The 18186-nt window shown below is 42.8% G+C and overlaps 1 protein-coding gene across 1 annotated transcript in view; it reads right to left on the minus strand.

Annotated features, from left to right (window-relative positions):
• LOC119878056 (CTP synthase 2-like) overlaps positions 1-18186 on the minus strand; it is a 71053-nt gene that overhangs the window by 26148 nt on the left and 26719 nt on the right. The window contains exon 6 of the mRNA XM_038586895.1: positions 13290-13386. Coding sequence (XP_038442823.1) covers positions 13290-13386 — 97 coding nt within the window. The remainder of the gene's footprint in view (positions 1-13289; positions 13387-18186) is intronic.

An 18186-nucleotide genomic window follows, 5' to 3' on the forward strand; every position in this document is an offset into this window, starting at 1 on the left:
TTTGAGTCATCAGGACTAGCAGGATATGGTACAACATTTTGAAACTGTATGGCCTGTGCATACTGCCTGACTTAAGGCAAATTTGGGGTTTGCTAAGATATCTCAAAGGTGACAGGAAGATAGGGGTGGTGTAGTGACTCTGGAACCAGACTACCTGGCTCTAAATTGCACTACACCATTTAAAGGATGTGTGGCTTGGGCAAATTATTTCACCTCTCTGCCTCAGCTTTTTCATCTGTAAGATGGGCATTATGATAGTCTTATTTCGTAGAGTTGTTGTAAGGATTAAACAAAGCACTTGGGACACCTGGGAGGCTCAGTTGGTTGGCCATTTGCCTTCGGCTCAGGTCATGATCCCAAAGTCCTGGGATCGAATCCCACATCGGGCTCCCTGCTGAGCAGGGAGCCTGCATCTCCCTCTCCCTCTGCTGCTCCCCCTACTTGTGCGCTCTCTCTCTCTCTCTCTCTCTCGGTCAAATAAATAAATAAAATCTTGAAAGAAAGAACGAACTTAGAACAGTAAGTAAACCATGTGATTGCTATTGTTATCTCTAGACTATGAAACCTAAGTGGAAAGAATGGAAGCCAGAACATAAGCTCTACAAGATAATGGACAAGATAAGGACCCAAGCCCTCAATTCTTGCAACCAGTGTAAACTACTTGCTACATAAGCAAGTAGATGAAAAAAATATATATTTCTCTAATGAATGGAGGAGCATTCTCTCTCTCTCTCCCATATATATATATGATATATAATGAAACATGTTTTCAGAACTTTGGAAATATTGTTTTGTGCACTCAAATTCTTACCTGATCACATATATGTATCTGTCAAGAATGAATTTACAAAACTAATCTATTGCCATATCCATGAAAAAAAATTTAAATTTCCTTTATAACTATATGTTGAGAATCAGCTCAGAATGTGACTAGTCCAATTTTATTTGAAAACACCTTAAAAACAAAATAAAACCAAGAATGCTCATTCCAGGGCCCTGGCCCCAGGAATTCTGATTTGGTTACTCTCAGGAGAGTACCTGGGCATGTGGTTTTTTACAAAGCACCACCAGTGACTCCCTGTGGATTCTGAATTAGGAGCCATGGATCCACACTGTGGCTGAAAGTGCTTTAGGTGGACAATCAGTGACAAGTCAAGACACGAGCTGCTACTGAACGTAGGGCATCTCTAGGTGTGGAGTGAGAGGACTGAGGGATAGATCCACCATGTTGTGAGGAGTGGTTCTTTGTTTTTTTTTTTTTTTTTTTTTTTTTAGGAGTGGTTCTTTGGATGGATTTATCAAGCACACGTGCCATGCGATGATCTTAGGCACGGGCAAAATCCTGAACAAAATGACACAGTCTTCTTTCTATCCTAGTCTTTCTCGAGACAAAATCAAATGCAACAAAGATTAACTGCGCACAAGCTTAATGTTCACTTAAGAATCAAGTGGTGGAAAAAAAAAAAAGAATCAAGTGGGGGAAACTTCAAAAAAAGAAAGAAAAAGAAAGAAAAAGAAAGAAAGAAGAAAAGAAAAGAAAGAAAAGAAAAAGAAAGAAAAGAAAGAAAAGAAAAGAAAAGAAAAGAAAAGAAAAGAAAAGAAAAGAAAAGAAAAGAAAAGAAAGGAAAAGAAAAGAAAAGAAAGGAAAAGAAAAGAAGTAAGGGGTGGGGGGTGCCACCTGGGTGGCTCAGTCAGTTAAGTGGCTGCCTTTGGCTCGGGTCAGGATCCCAGGGTCCTGGGATCGAGTCCCTTGTAGGGTTCCCTGCTCAGCAGGGGATCTGCTTCTCCCTCTCCCCCTGCTATTTCCCCTGCTCGTGCTCTCTCTCTCTCTCTCAAATAAGTAAAATATTTTGAAAAATGAAAAATAAAAAATAAAAATAAAAGAAGCGAGTGTCAGCAAAGCTTTAAAGAAAGGCAACTGATAGAAGTCTCGGGATCCATAAAATGCCCCCAATGTAAGCATCAAGACACCAATACTGTGTACAATAGGGTTCTGAGAAATAAAAACAATGCAAATTCCCTCCATCTCCTTCTCTAATTTGCTTATTCTGTCTCATACATGATATATTTTGAACCCACGCACATGATGTATTTTTAACCCACGCACGGTCCTGTCCACCCCCACCCACCTATTAGTAATGCTAGCAACTGAATATGATTTACTTTTCTCTCCTTTTCAGAGCCAAAATCTCCCCTTCAAAAAGCTATAGAAAGCTAACAGGCAGAAGCAACCCAAATGTCCAGGGACAGAAACTGGATGAACAAAAATGGTCCATCCACACAATGGAATATTATTCAGCCTTCAATAGGAAGGAAATCCTGACCATACTACAACATGGATAAACCTTCAGGGCATTATACTAAGTGAAATACGCCAGTCACAAAAAGACAAATACTGGATGATTCCATTTATACAGGGTCCTTAAAGTAGTCAAATTCATAGAGACAGAGAGCAGAATGCTGGTTGCCAAGGGCTGCAGCGCGGGGAATAGAAAGTTGTTAAATGGTTGCAGAGTTTCAGTTTTGCAAGATGAAAAAGTTCTGGAGATTGGTTGCACAGCAACGTAAATATGCTTAACACTACTGAATTGTATGCTTAAACATGGTTAGGACAGTAAATTTGATGGGGTTTTTTGTTTAAAGATTTTTATTTATTTATTCATAAGAGACACAGAGAGAGAGAGAGAGAGAGAGAGAGAGAGGCAGAGACACAGGCAGAGGGAGAAGCAGGCTCCATGCAGGGAGCCCGATGTAGGACTCGATCCCGGGTCCCCAGAACCACGCCCTGGGCCCAAGGCAGGCGCTCAACCACTGAGCCACCCAGGGATCCCCACAATTAAAATTTTTAAAAGTAGGGGCACTTGGGTGGCTCAGTGGTTGAACGTCTGCCTTCAACTCAGAGCCTGATCCCAGGGTCCCAGGATCCAGTCCCGCATCAGGCTCCCTGCATGGAGCCTACTTCTCCCTCTGCCTGTGTCTCTGCCTCTTTCTCTCTCTCTCTCTGTCTCAAGAATAAAAGAATAAAATCTTTTTTACAAAATTTAAAAAGTAAAAGTTAAAAAAACCCCTTCCTGCCCCCACCACTCCCTCTTCCCTGACTTACCCTTCATGCAAACCTCCCATCCACATCCTTTGCAACTTGGCTTTTGCTCCTGTTATTTTACAGAACTGCTCTCAAAACCCCAGCAGAGGGGTCTTCAGTTGGGACCTGAGTAACTCCTCCTTTCCCCATCAATGACCTCTGTTCCTCTGTGCGTCCTCCCTGCCCCATGTACTAGCTCTTCATCCTCAACTGGGACACTTGCTCAGAATTGTACCCTCCCTTCTTCCCCCACTTTCACTCCTGAAAGCCATCACCCACATGCTGTTGACTCCCATTTTGTATCTTCTGATCCTTATCTTTCACCTGGGCTCCACATTTCCTACTTCCAGGGGACTAGAAGAAATCATCCAGGGCAGGTACAAAAGGTAAGATCATTCACTACCTGATGGGCTCTGTTCCCTCTTTCCCCTCGGCAGAAGTGCCTTGCCTTTGCCCAAACATCTTTTAACTGCTGCACCAATGTCTTCATTTGACCCACTTTTAAGACTCCCCTGAACCGTGCCCTGTGCTAATTAAGCACTACAAGGGCACTACAAGGGCTAGAGTTCTCTCCATTATGTGCAAGGGTTTGCCGGTATTTGTCCATCTCAGAGATAGGCTGCCCAGGGTACGGATATTTGGTGTATTTGGCTCGCATGGTGTTGGCAAACACACTGTTTTAAAGCTTTGAGTAAGTTGCCAACATTTAGAAACCAGGAGATTTCTTATAAAACTCCAGGTTTCGGGCAGCCCGGGTAGCTCAGCGGTTTAGCACCACCTTCAGCCCAGGGCCTGATCCTGGAGACCCGGAATCGAGTCCCACATCGGGCTCCCTGCATGGAGCCTGCTTCTCCTTCTGCCTGTGTCTCCTTCTGCCTGTGTCTCTGCCTCTCTCTCTGTGTCTCTCGTGAATAAATAAATAAAATCTTAAAAAAAAAAACAAACCCTCCAAGTTTCCAGAATCTCCTGAAACTTTAGAAGACTGATGATAGTGAATCCACAGTTCTTCATGCAACTATCAGTTTTAGCAGTTAGTTGCTACTTTGATGGGTCAAGTGCTGGTCAATTTGCCCCAGTCCCCACCACTCCCTATCACCCGGGTAACTCTAAGGCCTGATGTAGCTGCCACTGAGTGTTGAGCTTAAGCTGTGGCATTTCTTACATCTGCCTGTTCAACTCGTTTACATTCCCAAGCCCAGTCCCACTGGCCCAGCTGCTCAGTCTGATGTTGATTCAGTGCATGCGTCCCTCCTCAAGCCAAGCATGTGGTTGCAGATTGGCTTTCAGAAGCCAGAGGTGGGGTGTTCACTTTCTGCACTCCCTGCTCTTCTCCCCCGAAACCCCCCTCCTGAAATCTGTGGAGCTCTGTCTTGGGGATCTCAGCACAAGGCAGCTTTGAGCTCTGAGAGTTGTTTGGGTCTTTCTATTCCCTCTTTAATTAAGGTCCAGCTATTTGGTATAGGGAGGGGGTTAAGAGTTCAGGCTCAGATATCAGCTGAGTGAGTTTCTAACAAATGACTTGAGCTGGCTAAGATGCCTCTCTCTGTCTCATGCAAAATGTGACCGGGTCCTGGGGGTGTTGAAAGGAATAACTGAAACAATGTGCAGAACATCCTCATCACTGATGCTTAGAAAGTGCACAGTCGGGACCAACCATTATCTTTCTCCTTATTTATTACTTTTGGATTTTGGTATACTGTTTCTTCAGTTTTTTTGTTTTTTGGGTTTTAAAGATTTTATTTATTTATTCCTGAGAGACACAAGAGAGGCAGAGACATAGGCAGAGGGAGAAGCAGGCTCCACGCAGGGAGCCCGATGTGGGACTCGATCCCAGGACGCCGGGATCACGCCCTGAGCCAAAGGCAGACACTCAACCACTGAGCCACCCAGATGCCCCCATTTCTTCAATTTTTATAAAACATCTCATTTCTTTTAAGCCTCTAGACTCCTCCTCTTCCCCTAATTTTATTTTTCATGATCTGCTTTTATCTCAATTTGCTATATAAAAATGCTAATTTTCTATTTTTAAAATGTGAATCCTTGCCTTTAACTCTACATTACAGTGCTACATTCTTTTCATTGCTTGTATCTCTTTCCCCCACCCTGACTTAGTATTCTTATCCCATTTTTAGCATCTCTTTTCTTAGATTTTTTTGTATGCTTCTCCTAGTCCATATCAGCAGGTAGGGAACAAGGAGACTGGACTAGAGGGACTGGAGAGAACCTGTAAGGCAGGGGGATGTCTTTTCCTTGGGCTCACCTTTTCTCCCCTCTTGCTGCCCTACTGGACCCCATTCTCTTTTTTATAGTATATTCTTTTAAAAAATTGTTTTTATTTGAGTATAGCTGACATACAATGTTACATTCATTTCAAGTGTACGACATAGTGATTCAGTATCTCTGTAAGTTATGCCGTGCTCACCGCAGGCGAAGCTCCCATCTGTCACTATATGACACCATTACAATACCCCGACTATATTCCCAATATCTTTTATTCCCATGACTTAACTGGAAGCCTCGATCCCCCACTCCCCTTCACTCATGTTGCCCATCCCCCATGTCCTCCTCCCCTCTGACAATCATCAGTTTGTGTTTTTTGTATTTATAGATACGATTCTGCTTCTCATTTATTTATTCATTTGTTTTGTTTTTTAGATTCCACATATGAGTCAAATCATATGGTATCTGTCTTTCTCAGTCCGACTTACATCACTTAGCATGATACCCTCTAGGCCCATCCTTGTTGTTGTAAACGGCAAGATCTCGTCTTTTTTTTTTTTTTTACGGCTGAGTAATATTCCAATGTGTGTGTGTGTGTGTGTGTGTGTGTGTGTGTATGTGTGTGTACACCACAGCTTCTTTATGCATTCATCTATCAATGCACACTTGAGTTGCTTCCATATCTTGGCTATTGTAAATAATGCTAAATAAAGATAGAGGTGCATATTATTATTATTATTATTATTTGAGCTCGTGTTTTCATTTTCTTTGGGTAAATTCCCAGTAGTGGAATTGCTGGATCATATGGTATTTCTATTTTTTACTTTTTGAGGAACCTCCATACTGTTTTCCACAGCGGCTGTGCCAATAGTGGGACCCCATTCTTAATACTAACTCATACCCAGAGCTTTGAGAGACTTATGGGTCTTATTGTAATTGTATTGACAATACACCCTTCACATTAACGATCCTAACAGCCACATTTGAATAGTGCTTTTTTTCTGTACCAGACACTGAAGGACCCACATGTATAACTGATTTCACCCTCACAAGAACCCCATGAGGCAGGAGCCATCCTGCTGTCCGTTTTACAGATGCGGAAACTGCAGTGTAGTTGCAGCTCAATAAGTAGCTCCACAGCCAGGAACTGAGAGCTGGGGCTGGAAGGGACTCCAGGGGGGCACTGTGGCTGGGTTGTTAACCACCCCACTAGTTTCCACGGGTGAAGTGCTCAGCAAACAGCCAGTCCAGTAACGGACATAGAAATGCCTCCTGTCGTTATGATTGAAGGAGCTGTTTTTTGTTTTTTGTTTTTTATTTTTATTTTTTTAAGATTTTATTTATTTATTCATGAGAGAGACAGAGACACAGGCAGAGGGAGAAGCAGGCTCCATGCAGGGAGCCCGATGTGGGACTTGATCCCGGGTCTCCAGGATCATGCCCTGGGCCAAAGGCAGCGCTAAACCACTGGGCCACCTAGGCTGCCCTTGAAGGAGCTGTTTTATGTCCCAGATCTGGGAGCCCCCATATCCACAAATACACCTTAGTGAGTGGTTTCCCCAGCAAAAGGCAAGAAGGAAAGGGAAGAGAGCTACCCTGCAGTGCGGACCATCAGCAGGGAGGCGGGGAGGCTCTCCAGCTGGCACATTCCACTCAGGAGACGCACCACACCCCCTTCCCCTTGGTCTCAGCACTTTCAGCGTCCCTAAATCCCTGGTGACCTCTTTTAAATTGTTTTGTAAATCACCTCATTAACCGAGCCAAGGCTTTTTTGTATGGCATAATTATTTTCTTATACTTCCTAACAATCTCATCACACCAGGAACTAGAATCTGTTTTTCTCTACCAATGCTTTGATAAGAGATAAGAAAGCAAAAGCAATTTTTCTAGCCCGTGAAAATTTGTTCCACTGTACCCCCTTTCCCTTCAGTTCTTTCAAATTTGAGATTGACCACGCCGCCTTCCAAGCCATGAATTTGTCCCAGACCCTTAACACTGGGACTCACTCAATACCTTCCTAGTTGGCCTGTTGCCTGTTCTCTCAGAACAAAAACCCTTTTCACTTACAATACAGCAGAACCAAGTGTTTTAGCCAAGTCCTCCTCCTTATAATGAGGAAGTGCAGAGACGATTCCCAAAAGGCATCGAGCCTTTTCCTAAAGCATTCCCCTTCCACTTGCCATGGCCTCCCCCAGGCCCAAGGCTGGCACACTCCCTGCCAGCAGCGTCCTGAACGGCTCTCCCCAGCCTCCACTGCCCGCTGACATCTGCCTTTGTCAAGTTTCACTGTCCCCTTGTCTGCTCTAAGGATGAGGGTCTTCTCAGAACTCTGATGGGAAGTCACCATGGCCTCGTCTCCCCTTGGACGCACTCCACTGAAGAGGGCTTCTAATTCCTTCCAAAATGTTATGCCACATTCTCCACTGGACTGGACACCCTTAACAGGCAAAATGGCATCCACCTGCTTTTAATGACCCCACAAGCCAGCGCGTGGGGTGGCCCTTTCCCTCTTCCACCAAGCCCCACCCCTAACCCCTACCCCAAGCACTCAGGTCTGCTCTGCACCCTTCAACCTTTGCAGCATTCCTGTTTCTAAAGGCAAGAGCTCCCTAACCATTTGGGTGTTGGTTTAGAGGACAGAGTTTCTCAAACTGCATATCAAATATGGGATTGCTTTTAATTGAGTTTACCCTAGCATTCCTGCCATTGCATATACACACCGGATTATACAATATTAAAACATGCTACTTGCATGGTCTGAAAAACATATTCTTTCTCGTCAGTGGCAGTTAGGTTTGAAAATCACATTTACTTAGCACAGACAAAGACATGCTTCCTTTCCTGGATCTCTCAGCGACACGTCTGGGATCTGACCAAAAATATTAAGCCTGGGGCTGTAATATTTGGGAACCAATAACCATCAAACAAGTTGTCAGCCATCCCCTTAATGAGCTCTGAATCTTGTCTGAATTGCTTTGTACTTTACTACGTTCCCATCTCTCACACTCAGTTGAGAGCCACGAGCAAAACGATAAAGTCTATTTTTGGAGTCTCAAAACCTTCTCATAACAAAGTTCTCTGGCGTTTTCCCTGGCTCCTCTCTCATCTGAGCCCGACCTGCTCCATCTCTAACCAGACCTCTTTCTAGATTTTTCACTCTTCAAAGCATCCCATTTAATATTTACCTGCTCTGCACCATTTCTCCCTGCTTTTCAGATGTCATCTAATGAGTTAATCAACCAAGTAATGATCTCACTCTGAGACAAGTCCTGCCATCTATGTATCTGGATAAAATGGGGTTTTTTGAAAATTGAGGTGTAATTTACATGCAATGAAATATACTTATCTGAAGGGTAGAGCTGTTTAATGAGTTTAACAATAGTGAAACGTGTGGCCCTGTGGAGCCGGGGCCATCTGTTCCAGCAGAAGACTAGAAACTATGCAAGAAGAGTGGTCTGGGCCTGTTCTGACCTCCCACTGACCACGAGCTACTTCCCCTCTGTGTGCTCTGCTTCCTTGCTGAAAAATATTGATTCGGTCAAATGGCTTCTGAAAACCCTCCTGACCTTATTCTGTCACTAAATAGGATATTTAAGCAGGCAAGTGGACAGGTGAGGAGATGTCCCTGAACACTCCCCAGGAGGGTAACAGCCTCACTGCCTGGGCCTTACGCTTCATTCAGCCTGTGCTTCTTTGGTGTAGACCAGGGTTTGGCAAGCCATGGCAACTCTGAGGCAAAACAGAGTTCCCCTGGGGCAGCCCGGGTGGCTCAGCGGTTTAGCGCCGCCTTCGGCCCAGGGCCTAATCCTGGGGACCCGGGATCAAGTCCCACGTCAGGCTCCCTGCATGGAGCCTGCTTCTCCCTCTGCCTGTGTCTCTGCCTCCCTCTCTCTCTCTGTGTCTCTCATGAATAAATAAATAAAATCTTAAAAAAAAAAAAAAAAAAAAAAAACAGGGTTCCCCTGACTGTTTTTGTTCAGCCCTCAAACTTAGAATGGCTTTTATACTTTCAAATGGTTGGGAAAAAAAACAGAAGAAGATTACTATTTCATGATGTACGAAAATTACATCAAATTCACAGTGCGGCGCTCGTAAATAAAAGTTAATTGGAACATTGCCACACTCATTCATTTACATATTTGCCTATGATTGCTTTTACACTACAATGGCAGAGTTGAGCTATTGCATCAAAGACCATGTGGCCCCAGAGCTGAACATATTTACTATATGGGCTTTTACAGAAAAAGTTTATTAAGCCCTGGTTAAGGCCATTTAGGTTATAGACTTTGAGCTGGAACATCTCTCCCCTCCCATGTTTAACTGTTAGTGGGAACCTGAGCAAGTATATACACAAGAAAATCAACATTTTGAGGTGTGTGTGGGAGACTTTTCACTGTGTAGTAACGAAGAGAAATGCAAAATAAGGTACACAAATAAAAGGGCCCTTTTTGTTCTTGCTAGTAGAGCAAAAAGAAAAGTAATAAAAAAGACCAGCAAAAAGACTAGAGAAAGCAAGAACAGTACAGTAGAGCTGATGTCACTATGAACTGGTTCACCTCTTCCTTCAAACAATCCAGCAGAATTATCAGTCATAAAAGTGTTCATACCCTTTGACCTAATAGTCTGACTCCTGGAAATCTATCCTAAGGAAACAATCAAAAGAACATATACTCTGTGTCAAGACATTCGCATCAGCATTTTTCTAACAAAATGCTGGAAACAACCTGGAATGTTTAGCAATAAGAAATGAACCACTAGATTACAGTACCTAATTTAAAATATTATATGCCTAAATAATAAACACAAAGGCTAGGTACATGAAAACGTTATTCTATAACAAAAGACTACATAAAAACTAAATATGATAAAGTTTCAAAAAGATCACGAATATGCAATTAATACTAAGGTGAAGTGTTAGAGAAATGCAGTTTAGAAAGATATCTTATTTGGGAAGACCTGTGAATCAGCTTTGACAATTCCCCACACACTGTCCTTAGTCCTTTAATAAGAAAGAGCCTTTGTAGGTGAGGACAGCACACACATCCAGAACAACGAACAGGAATGAGCCTCTGAAAACATGTTTCTTTTTTTTTTTTTTTAATTTATTTATGATAGTCACAGAGAGAGAGAGGGGGGCAAAGACACAGGCAGAGGGAGAAGCAGGCTCCATGCACCAGGAGCCCGACGTGGGATTCGATCCCGGGTCTCCAGGATCGCGCCCTGGGCCAAAGGCAGGTGCCAAACCGCTGCGCCACCCAGGGATCCCAAACATGTTTCTTACAAACAGAGCAAATGATGATTACTACTTTTGTCCAAATCAATTTATGCCTGTAATCTTCACTTTAGAAAACTCAAATTCAACTAATTTCATTGCATAAGTGAAATATGCATAGCTGTCTGTATGTCAATTATGCCTCAATAAAGTGGTTAAAAAAAAAGAAAGAAGTGGGCGCCTGGGTGGCTCAGTGGTTGAGCGTCTGTCTGCCTTTGGCTCAGGGCATGATCCCAAGGTCCTGGGATCGAGTCCTGTATCAGGCTCCCTCCCATAGGCTTCTCCCTCTGCCTATGTCTCTGCCTCTCTCTGTGTGTCCCTCATGAATAAGTGGATAAAATCTTTATTTTTATTTTTATTTTTTTTTAGTGAATGATAGATTATTTATTTATTTATTTATTTATTTATTTATTTATTTATTTATTTAGGAGTCATTGAAATTTATTTATTTATTTATTTATTTATTTATTTTTAATTTATTTTTTATTGGTGTTCAATTTACTAACATACAGAATAACCCCCAGTGCCCGTCACCCATTCACTCCCACCCCCCGCCTGATAAAATCTTTAAAAAAAGAAAAAACAGTTCTAGTTTTCATGAACTTTAAGGAATTAACAGGTGACCAAGAAAAAAAATCTGTTCCTTATGAATATAAAAATTACAATCACTTTATTAATCCAGCAATTGTCTACCAATATCTTAAGGCTTTGTTTGGTCCTATTTCAAAGTATTCTCTTTTTCTAAAAAAAAAAAAAAAAAAAAAAAAACCTTTTACTTTCCTTTATATGTATATAAAAACCTTTTACTTTCCTTTATATGTATATATATATAGCACAGGGTTCTATTTATATGAAATGTTTGAAATAGACAAACCTGTAGAGACAGATTAATGGTTGTTTAGGATGGGGTGGGGCAGGGGCAGTGATAGCTAAAGGAAACGGATTCTTTTTGAAGTGACAAAAATGTTCAAAAAGTGAGTGCAGTGGTAGTTGCACAACTCTAGGTTCAATAAAAAACAGTGAATTATATACTTCTAATAGATGAATTGTATGGTATTTAAATTATATCTCAATAAAGCTATTTAAAAAAAATTTTTTTCAGGGCACCTGGGTGGCTCAGGGGTTGTCTGCCTTTGGCTCAAGTCGTGATCCTGGGGTCCTGGGATCGAGTGCCACATCAGGCTCCCCACAAGGTGTCTGCTTCTCCCTCTGCCTATGTGTCTGCCTCTCTATGTCTTGATGAATAAATAAATAAAATCTTTAAAAAAATTTTTTCAAAGCAGCAGGCCAAAAATATTAATTAAGCAACAAGCTCTGGTAGTATGTTTAAGATTCATAAAAATCATTGACATTACTTTTATGTCTACTGTAAAGAAAAACAAACCCTAAATCAGTCTCATTTCTATCAAGACAGACCAACATTTTCAATATTTTGAACACAATGCCCTTCTTAAAAGCTTAGTACATACAATTAGCACTGAATCTTTTACAGCAGATACAATTTTAAAACATTACACTTTTCACTAACCATTTTTTGTCTCTTAGGAAATTATTTGAACAAAGTTTCAAAGTACTTGAAAACATCTGAAAGCTGAAGAACCGCTACTAATGTCCAAGAAGAGAAAAAAAATTCTTACATTCTTGAAGAAAAAAAGTCACTCGGAGAACAATAGTTTCTTATCCAGAGAAAGTAGGGAAATGTGTGTACCTTGAAACTTTTCCTTTTTAAATTTCATTCTTACTAGGAAGATTTATATTCCTTAGAAGCTGTGTATCATCCATAAAGAAGAAATTCATATTCCTGGTCTTATTCTTCTTCAAGAAGGCATTTTTCTAAGATGTACTTATCACTTCACAGGAAGGATGCTGGACACCCCAGAAACCTGGGTTCCCTTTCTGTACTTCCAGGCTTTTTGGCACCTTGCGTGTTCCCTTTCATCACACTCTTTCCACCTTTTTGGAGGCCAGCCAGGGCTGTCCTCTCTCCTGGGCACTACTGTCTCTGCAGCATCTAGCACAGTGCCTATGGCACAGAGTAGGCACTTGAGATATATTTATTAAATTGAATTCAGGGCTTTGGGACTTTTCTTACTTTAAGTTAATGCCATATAATATGTTGATCTATGAAAAAAAAGTTCCCCAAAACTTCAAATAACCTTATCGGAAGTAGAAGATGAGCAAATATCAGATGGCAAGCCATGTCATATTTTCCTCTCCCTGTGCCGAAGCTACTGAGGGAACAGAGAAATATACTTCTCAGACATAACTGCTCTCCTTCTCAGGATGTTTGTAAGTTAGTGGCTAAAACCAGTCTGATGTGAAATAATTAAACAGGGAACTGGTTTCAGTGTAATGGAGACAACAGTGGATTGGAAAGAATGGAATCGGGGCACCTGGTGCAGGGTCATCTCCAGCAGCATCAGTCAATCACAAAGCAGCCTGTTGGGCACTGGGTCGTGGAGATCAAATGAGAAGGGGCACTCCTAGGTGTTCTAAAGACCCTTCCAGGGAGAAGATTCGGGAAGCAGGAGGACCAGCCAGGGCACGAGGGTTGGTGGGGTGGGGATGTGTGGGAGGAAGCGTCACAGCACCTACAGCTACTGGAAGGGAAGCTAGAGAGGTGGAAGGGGCAGGGTGAACTCCAGAGGGCTCGGGATGTGCAGAGCCATGCCACCCATGCCCGCTGTCGTCAAACAAGCAATCAGAGAAACTTACTTAATATTGAATTTTCCGTTTTGAAAACCGTTCTTCTGATGCCCAGCCTCATGGTTCCTCCCAAATTGCCGGGGTTGTGTTCGGGCATATCGATCACCTAAGAAAACAAAACAAGGCCGGTTGTGTCATCTTATACAAATGTAATTTCCCACATTTCAAACTTTACTTTGAGAGTAATGATCATTGGGTCAGGATATTCCCTAAACAGTAAAATCTGATCATTCCCTCCAATTTTCTTATTCAAATACAGCCATGCTTTACACATCCCTCACGATATGCTTCCTTTTTGTCTCTGCTTCTCATCTTTCATTCAAATCACTTGTAAAAAATTTATCAGGAGGCTCTTTATGACCTTCCTCCTGTCATTACTCAAGCTGTCACTTCCAGGCAATGTTCACACATCAAGTCCTGGACTTCTGGGACCTCTCACTTTGGTATTCATATCCCTCCCTCAGTGCCCACTTCACTCCCTAAAGATTCTCCATAAGCAAATCTGCCAATCCTTGTGGAATAATACACCAAAAATACTTTTTTTTTTTTTTTTTTAGAAAACCTTAGAAGGATTCCTTAAAAAGAAAGAAAGAAAGAAAGAAAGAAAGAAAGAAAGAAAGAAAGAAAGAAAGAAAGAAAGAAGAAAGTAATGTCACCCATTCTAGCACATTCTGTATGTCATAAACTTAAGGGCCACCCTGGATCTCTCCCTCTTCATCCCCCACCTCCAATTTGTCCAATCCCATCAGTTTACTCCCTCCAGACTTCCAGCATCCATCCACGGCTCCAACCACCACCCAAACCACAGCCCCTCACCCATGCTACAGCCAGAGCTTACTAAATGGCTGCCCCACGTTCACATGGTCCCAGTCCACCCTGCACACTGTAGGCAAAGTAGTTGTGGTATTTCTCCTGCTTGAATTCCTTGACTGCATGGTATCAGCCCAGCCTAGCCCTCCACTCTCACGTCCCATGACCAACCCTTGAGCTCTGGTCACTGGCCTTCCTTCCATTCCTCCAGTGCATCCACTTTCCTCCTCCCTTGGGGACTTTGCATATGTTATTTCCTCTGCCCAGAACATCTCCCATTCCCCTACCTTCTTTTCCTAAATTAAACCATCGGCAACCTTGAGATCTTAGCTCAACTATCCAAAATGAACTCCTCTGGGAGCTGATATTCGCAGGTGCCATAGTCTAGTCAGGACCCCCTATCTATGCCCTCCCCCCCCCCCTCCACCCCCCCCCCACCCCCCCACCCCCCCGGCCTACTGCACTTCCCTCAGCTCATGTCTGGAGCATGCTCTGTGTGTTAGACTGCACTCCTTGAGAGGTGGGGCAATGCTGTTTCTCTTTGCATTCCCAGTCCCTCACACCCATGGAACTGGGTATACACTGAATGAATGCATGAAGGAAGGAAGGAACTCAAGCCAAATGATTTCAGATTTTTCTTTATGATTACTTCACAGAAATTAAGAAACACGTAATTTTTATGAAAAACTCGTTCTCGTAAGTCCTTGCTGTTTTCCCAGTTCTAGTTGCCATGATCTTGTGATTTTGTTTCATCTATTGGGTTTTTTTTTTTTTTTTTTGGGTTTTTTTTTTTGTTTTTTTTCAGATCTTATTTTTTATTTATTCATGAGAGACACAGAGGTTAAGGTAGAGACATAGGCAGAGGGAGAAGCAGGGTCCCTGTGGGGAGCCTGATGTGGGACTGGATCCCAGGACCCCAGGATCACAACCTGAGCCAAAGGCAGATGCTCAACCACTGAGCCACCCAGGCATCCCTCATCTATCAGTTTTTTAAGCTGTTACAACAGACTACAGTTGAGTAAGTCAATCTGTTCTAATGGAACTGGTTCGGTTTCCTTCTCATAAAACCTTTTTTTTTTTTTAATTTTTATTTATTCATGATAGTCACACAGAGAGAGAGAGAGAGAGAGAGAGAGGCAGAAACACAGGCAGAGGGAGAAGCAGGCTCCATGCACCGGGAGCCCGATGTGGGACTCGATCCCGGGTCTCCAGGATCGCGCCCTGGGCCAAAGGCAGGCGCTAAACCGCTGTGCCACCCAGGGTTCCCCATAAAACCTTTTGTTTGGTATTTTCCCCCATCCCTTAACTGTCATGTATTACTCTATGGGAAGCCTGCACAACTGGAACTTCCCAAGGTAAAAATTTTCCCAGAACTTTTATGATCTTATCAGCGCCCCAGAACTTTCTGAGCCATCTGAACCCTGCGTCTCAAGGACACTCTAAGAGTCAATGAGGAGAAGGGGTGGAGAAAAAACTCTATCACTCCCCTTGTTGGATGGAGTGCTTGGTCCTGAAGTGCTCTTGGCCTTGGCGTCTCTTTCCTATCTTCTTTGGTTGGCTAATTATGGCTAGATTAAGTATTACTGGAGTGAGGTGAGAGAGGGCATTGGCTTCCAGTTCTCAAAGCTGAGCTGCTTATAAATGCCCAGCCCCTTATGTATTTTCTAGGAAAGGGCAGATAAGACTGCACTGCCCACCACAGCCTCAATTTTCGCTTACGTTTACAACAAGCTGAACCATGTAGGAAGGACACAGCGGTAAACTCCCCCTGGCTTCTTAGAAGTGTTCTGAGATCATTCAATCCACCCTTACTTCCTGTGTTGGGTTCTTCTGCCCAAGAAGAGTCTTTTTAATGTAGTTTGCGCAGTTATTGGTGTGCTCGGTCTTCAAGGAATGTTCTGCCTTGAACCACTAAGAAAAGTCAAATGACCCCCCTGAGGACAGGCAACTTGCCTTACTGCTTACTTGGGATGAACTTGAGGAACACAAGACCAGAACGTATTTCTAAAAAAAAAATGCAGTGGGGCACAGGGGCTGCCCGAGGGCACTAAATACTTCTCCCACATAAATGGAAATCTGGCAATCTCTGAAAGAGCAATACGAGAATATTACTCAAAAACATGGAGGCAGGGCCTGGCTCAGTTGGTAGAACACGTGACTCTCGATCTTGGGGTCGTGAGTTTAAGCCCCACGTCGGGGGCAGAGTTCATACACATACATAAAAATGATAAAAAGATGGAGGTAAATATCAGGAGAAACAGCTGGAAGACTTGAGGGTGGTGGAGAGGGTGTGAAGATTACTGAATATTTTCATTATAGGCCTTTTGGAACATGTTGGCTCTGTAAACTTTGTACATAGTGTTATTTTAAAGACAATACAAATTTAAAGCCCAAATAGTGAAATGTATTACTTAGACCTTCTGTTAGGGTATGAGTTCACATTATCCCTGCTGTTTTCATAAGTAATAACTATAACCTTTTCCTGAAATGGTAACACAGAAAGAAATCCCAAGGAATAGCAGCCACAGTGATCCTTTGATTAAAACATGCTAAAAAAAAAAAAAAAATGTGCTAGAACAGAAACCAGTGGAGAAGGCCAAGAAGACGTTAGAGAAAAGATGGGGGAGCAGAGGGAAATACCTTCCCAATGCCGAATGATGCCCCAAATCTCAGCAGAAGGAGAAAAGCAGAGCAAGAACTGGCAGGAGAGTTGCTCTTCTCTCTGGTCTGGCTCCGGAGGCCTCACCTGGGGATGCTCATCAGACCCTCAGTCAAAGGACCTCCAGGCCAGACACAAACTGGTGGATTCCAAGCCCACGGGGAAGGGAAGCTCGGGGAAGGTAGAGAACACAGTGCCTTTCTGGCCAAGCCGGGCCCAAGGTACCTCCCGAGACCTCTGAAGTTGGCAGTATAACTGCCTCTTGGGTTATAAGCAACCGGATTCAGCAAAAAAATTAGGGAAAAAGCCTTTGTGTCTGGTATTCCTTCCATGAAAAGTCTGAGAGACATCAGTTTCAAAACATCCTTTATCATTTCTGGGATAGTTTAAAACAAAAAAAACAAAAAACCTGGAATGTGCTTTCATCTTAATCCCAACATTTCCAAAATACCCTACATTTGCATCTAGGAGGAAAATGTCTCTTCCATTGCAAAACGATTACCTTGGCCTGCTCTGATTTTGCCTAAATACTGGCTGTTTTCTGATTCCCACTATGGATCTGTCCTTTCTTGGAACAGAGCCAGTCATATAGCATAAGAAAAATAAAAAAGGATCAATAAGTAACGAATACTGGTGGTGATAAAGCTTTAGATGTGAAAGTACCACATAAGGATAAATACAGCACTAATTAACCTTTACTGAAGTTTCTGTAGCCCACGATAAAAGTGTAATGGGTTCAAGACGGGGTTCATGCATCCCTCATGCCTTAACCACAAATTCTAGGGAAGTTATGTTCTCTTATCAAAGATGAAATTCCAATGTGTGAGGTACCATGACACAGCCCTGGGTAGGTCAGCTTCCCTCATGTCCCTTACTTTTGGACAGTTCATCTGGAGACACTGAAGGAGCCTACTCCCCAGCAGGCTGTTTCCAGGCTCTTAGACAACACACAGTGATTTTTCTCAGACTTCCTAATATATTCCTCAAGTATTCTTTATGAGGATTTCCCCGACCCATTCCTTGCCTCCCGTCCATTAGTCTTTTCTGCTTTTTTTCAAGCCTGCTTCTGATTTCCATTCTTGATGAGTTGCATTCAAGTTGTGCACAAAGTATGAACCAACTGATATTCATAAAGTATGAACTCATTCTTTGTTCCACTGCTAACTACAGTAGCCTCCATCACTGCAGATCAAATCGACACTCTTCCGTTCATGGCATTCAGGTTCTACCTCATTCAGGAACCCAGTCCGGCTATGCTCCTCTCACATGGTCTAACCTGAGGTTTCGACCTTGGCAGACAGGTACATTGCCGATGGCTCTTCTGTCCCCTTCCCCACATCCCCACATATATTGCCTCTTCACTACTTTTCCTAAAATGCCTTCTCCCCATCATTCCACATGGGTCCATGTTTTGGGGGCACCCTCTTGCTCTCCTTA

This window comes from Canis lupus, chromosome X, assembly GCF_011100685.1.
Source record: "Canis lupus familiaris isolate Mischka breed German Shepherd chromosome X, alternate assembly UU_Cfam_GSD_1.0, whole genome shotgun sequence".
Taxonomy (NCBI): domain Eukaryota; kingdom Metazoa; phylum Chordata; class Mammalia; order Carnivora; family Canidae; genus Canis; species Canis lupus.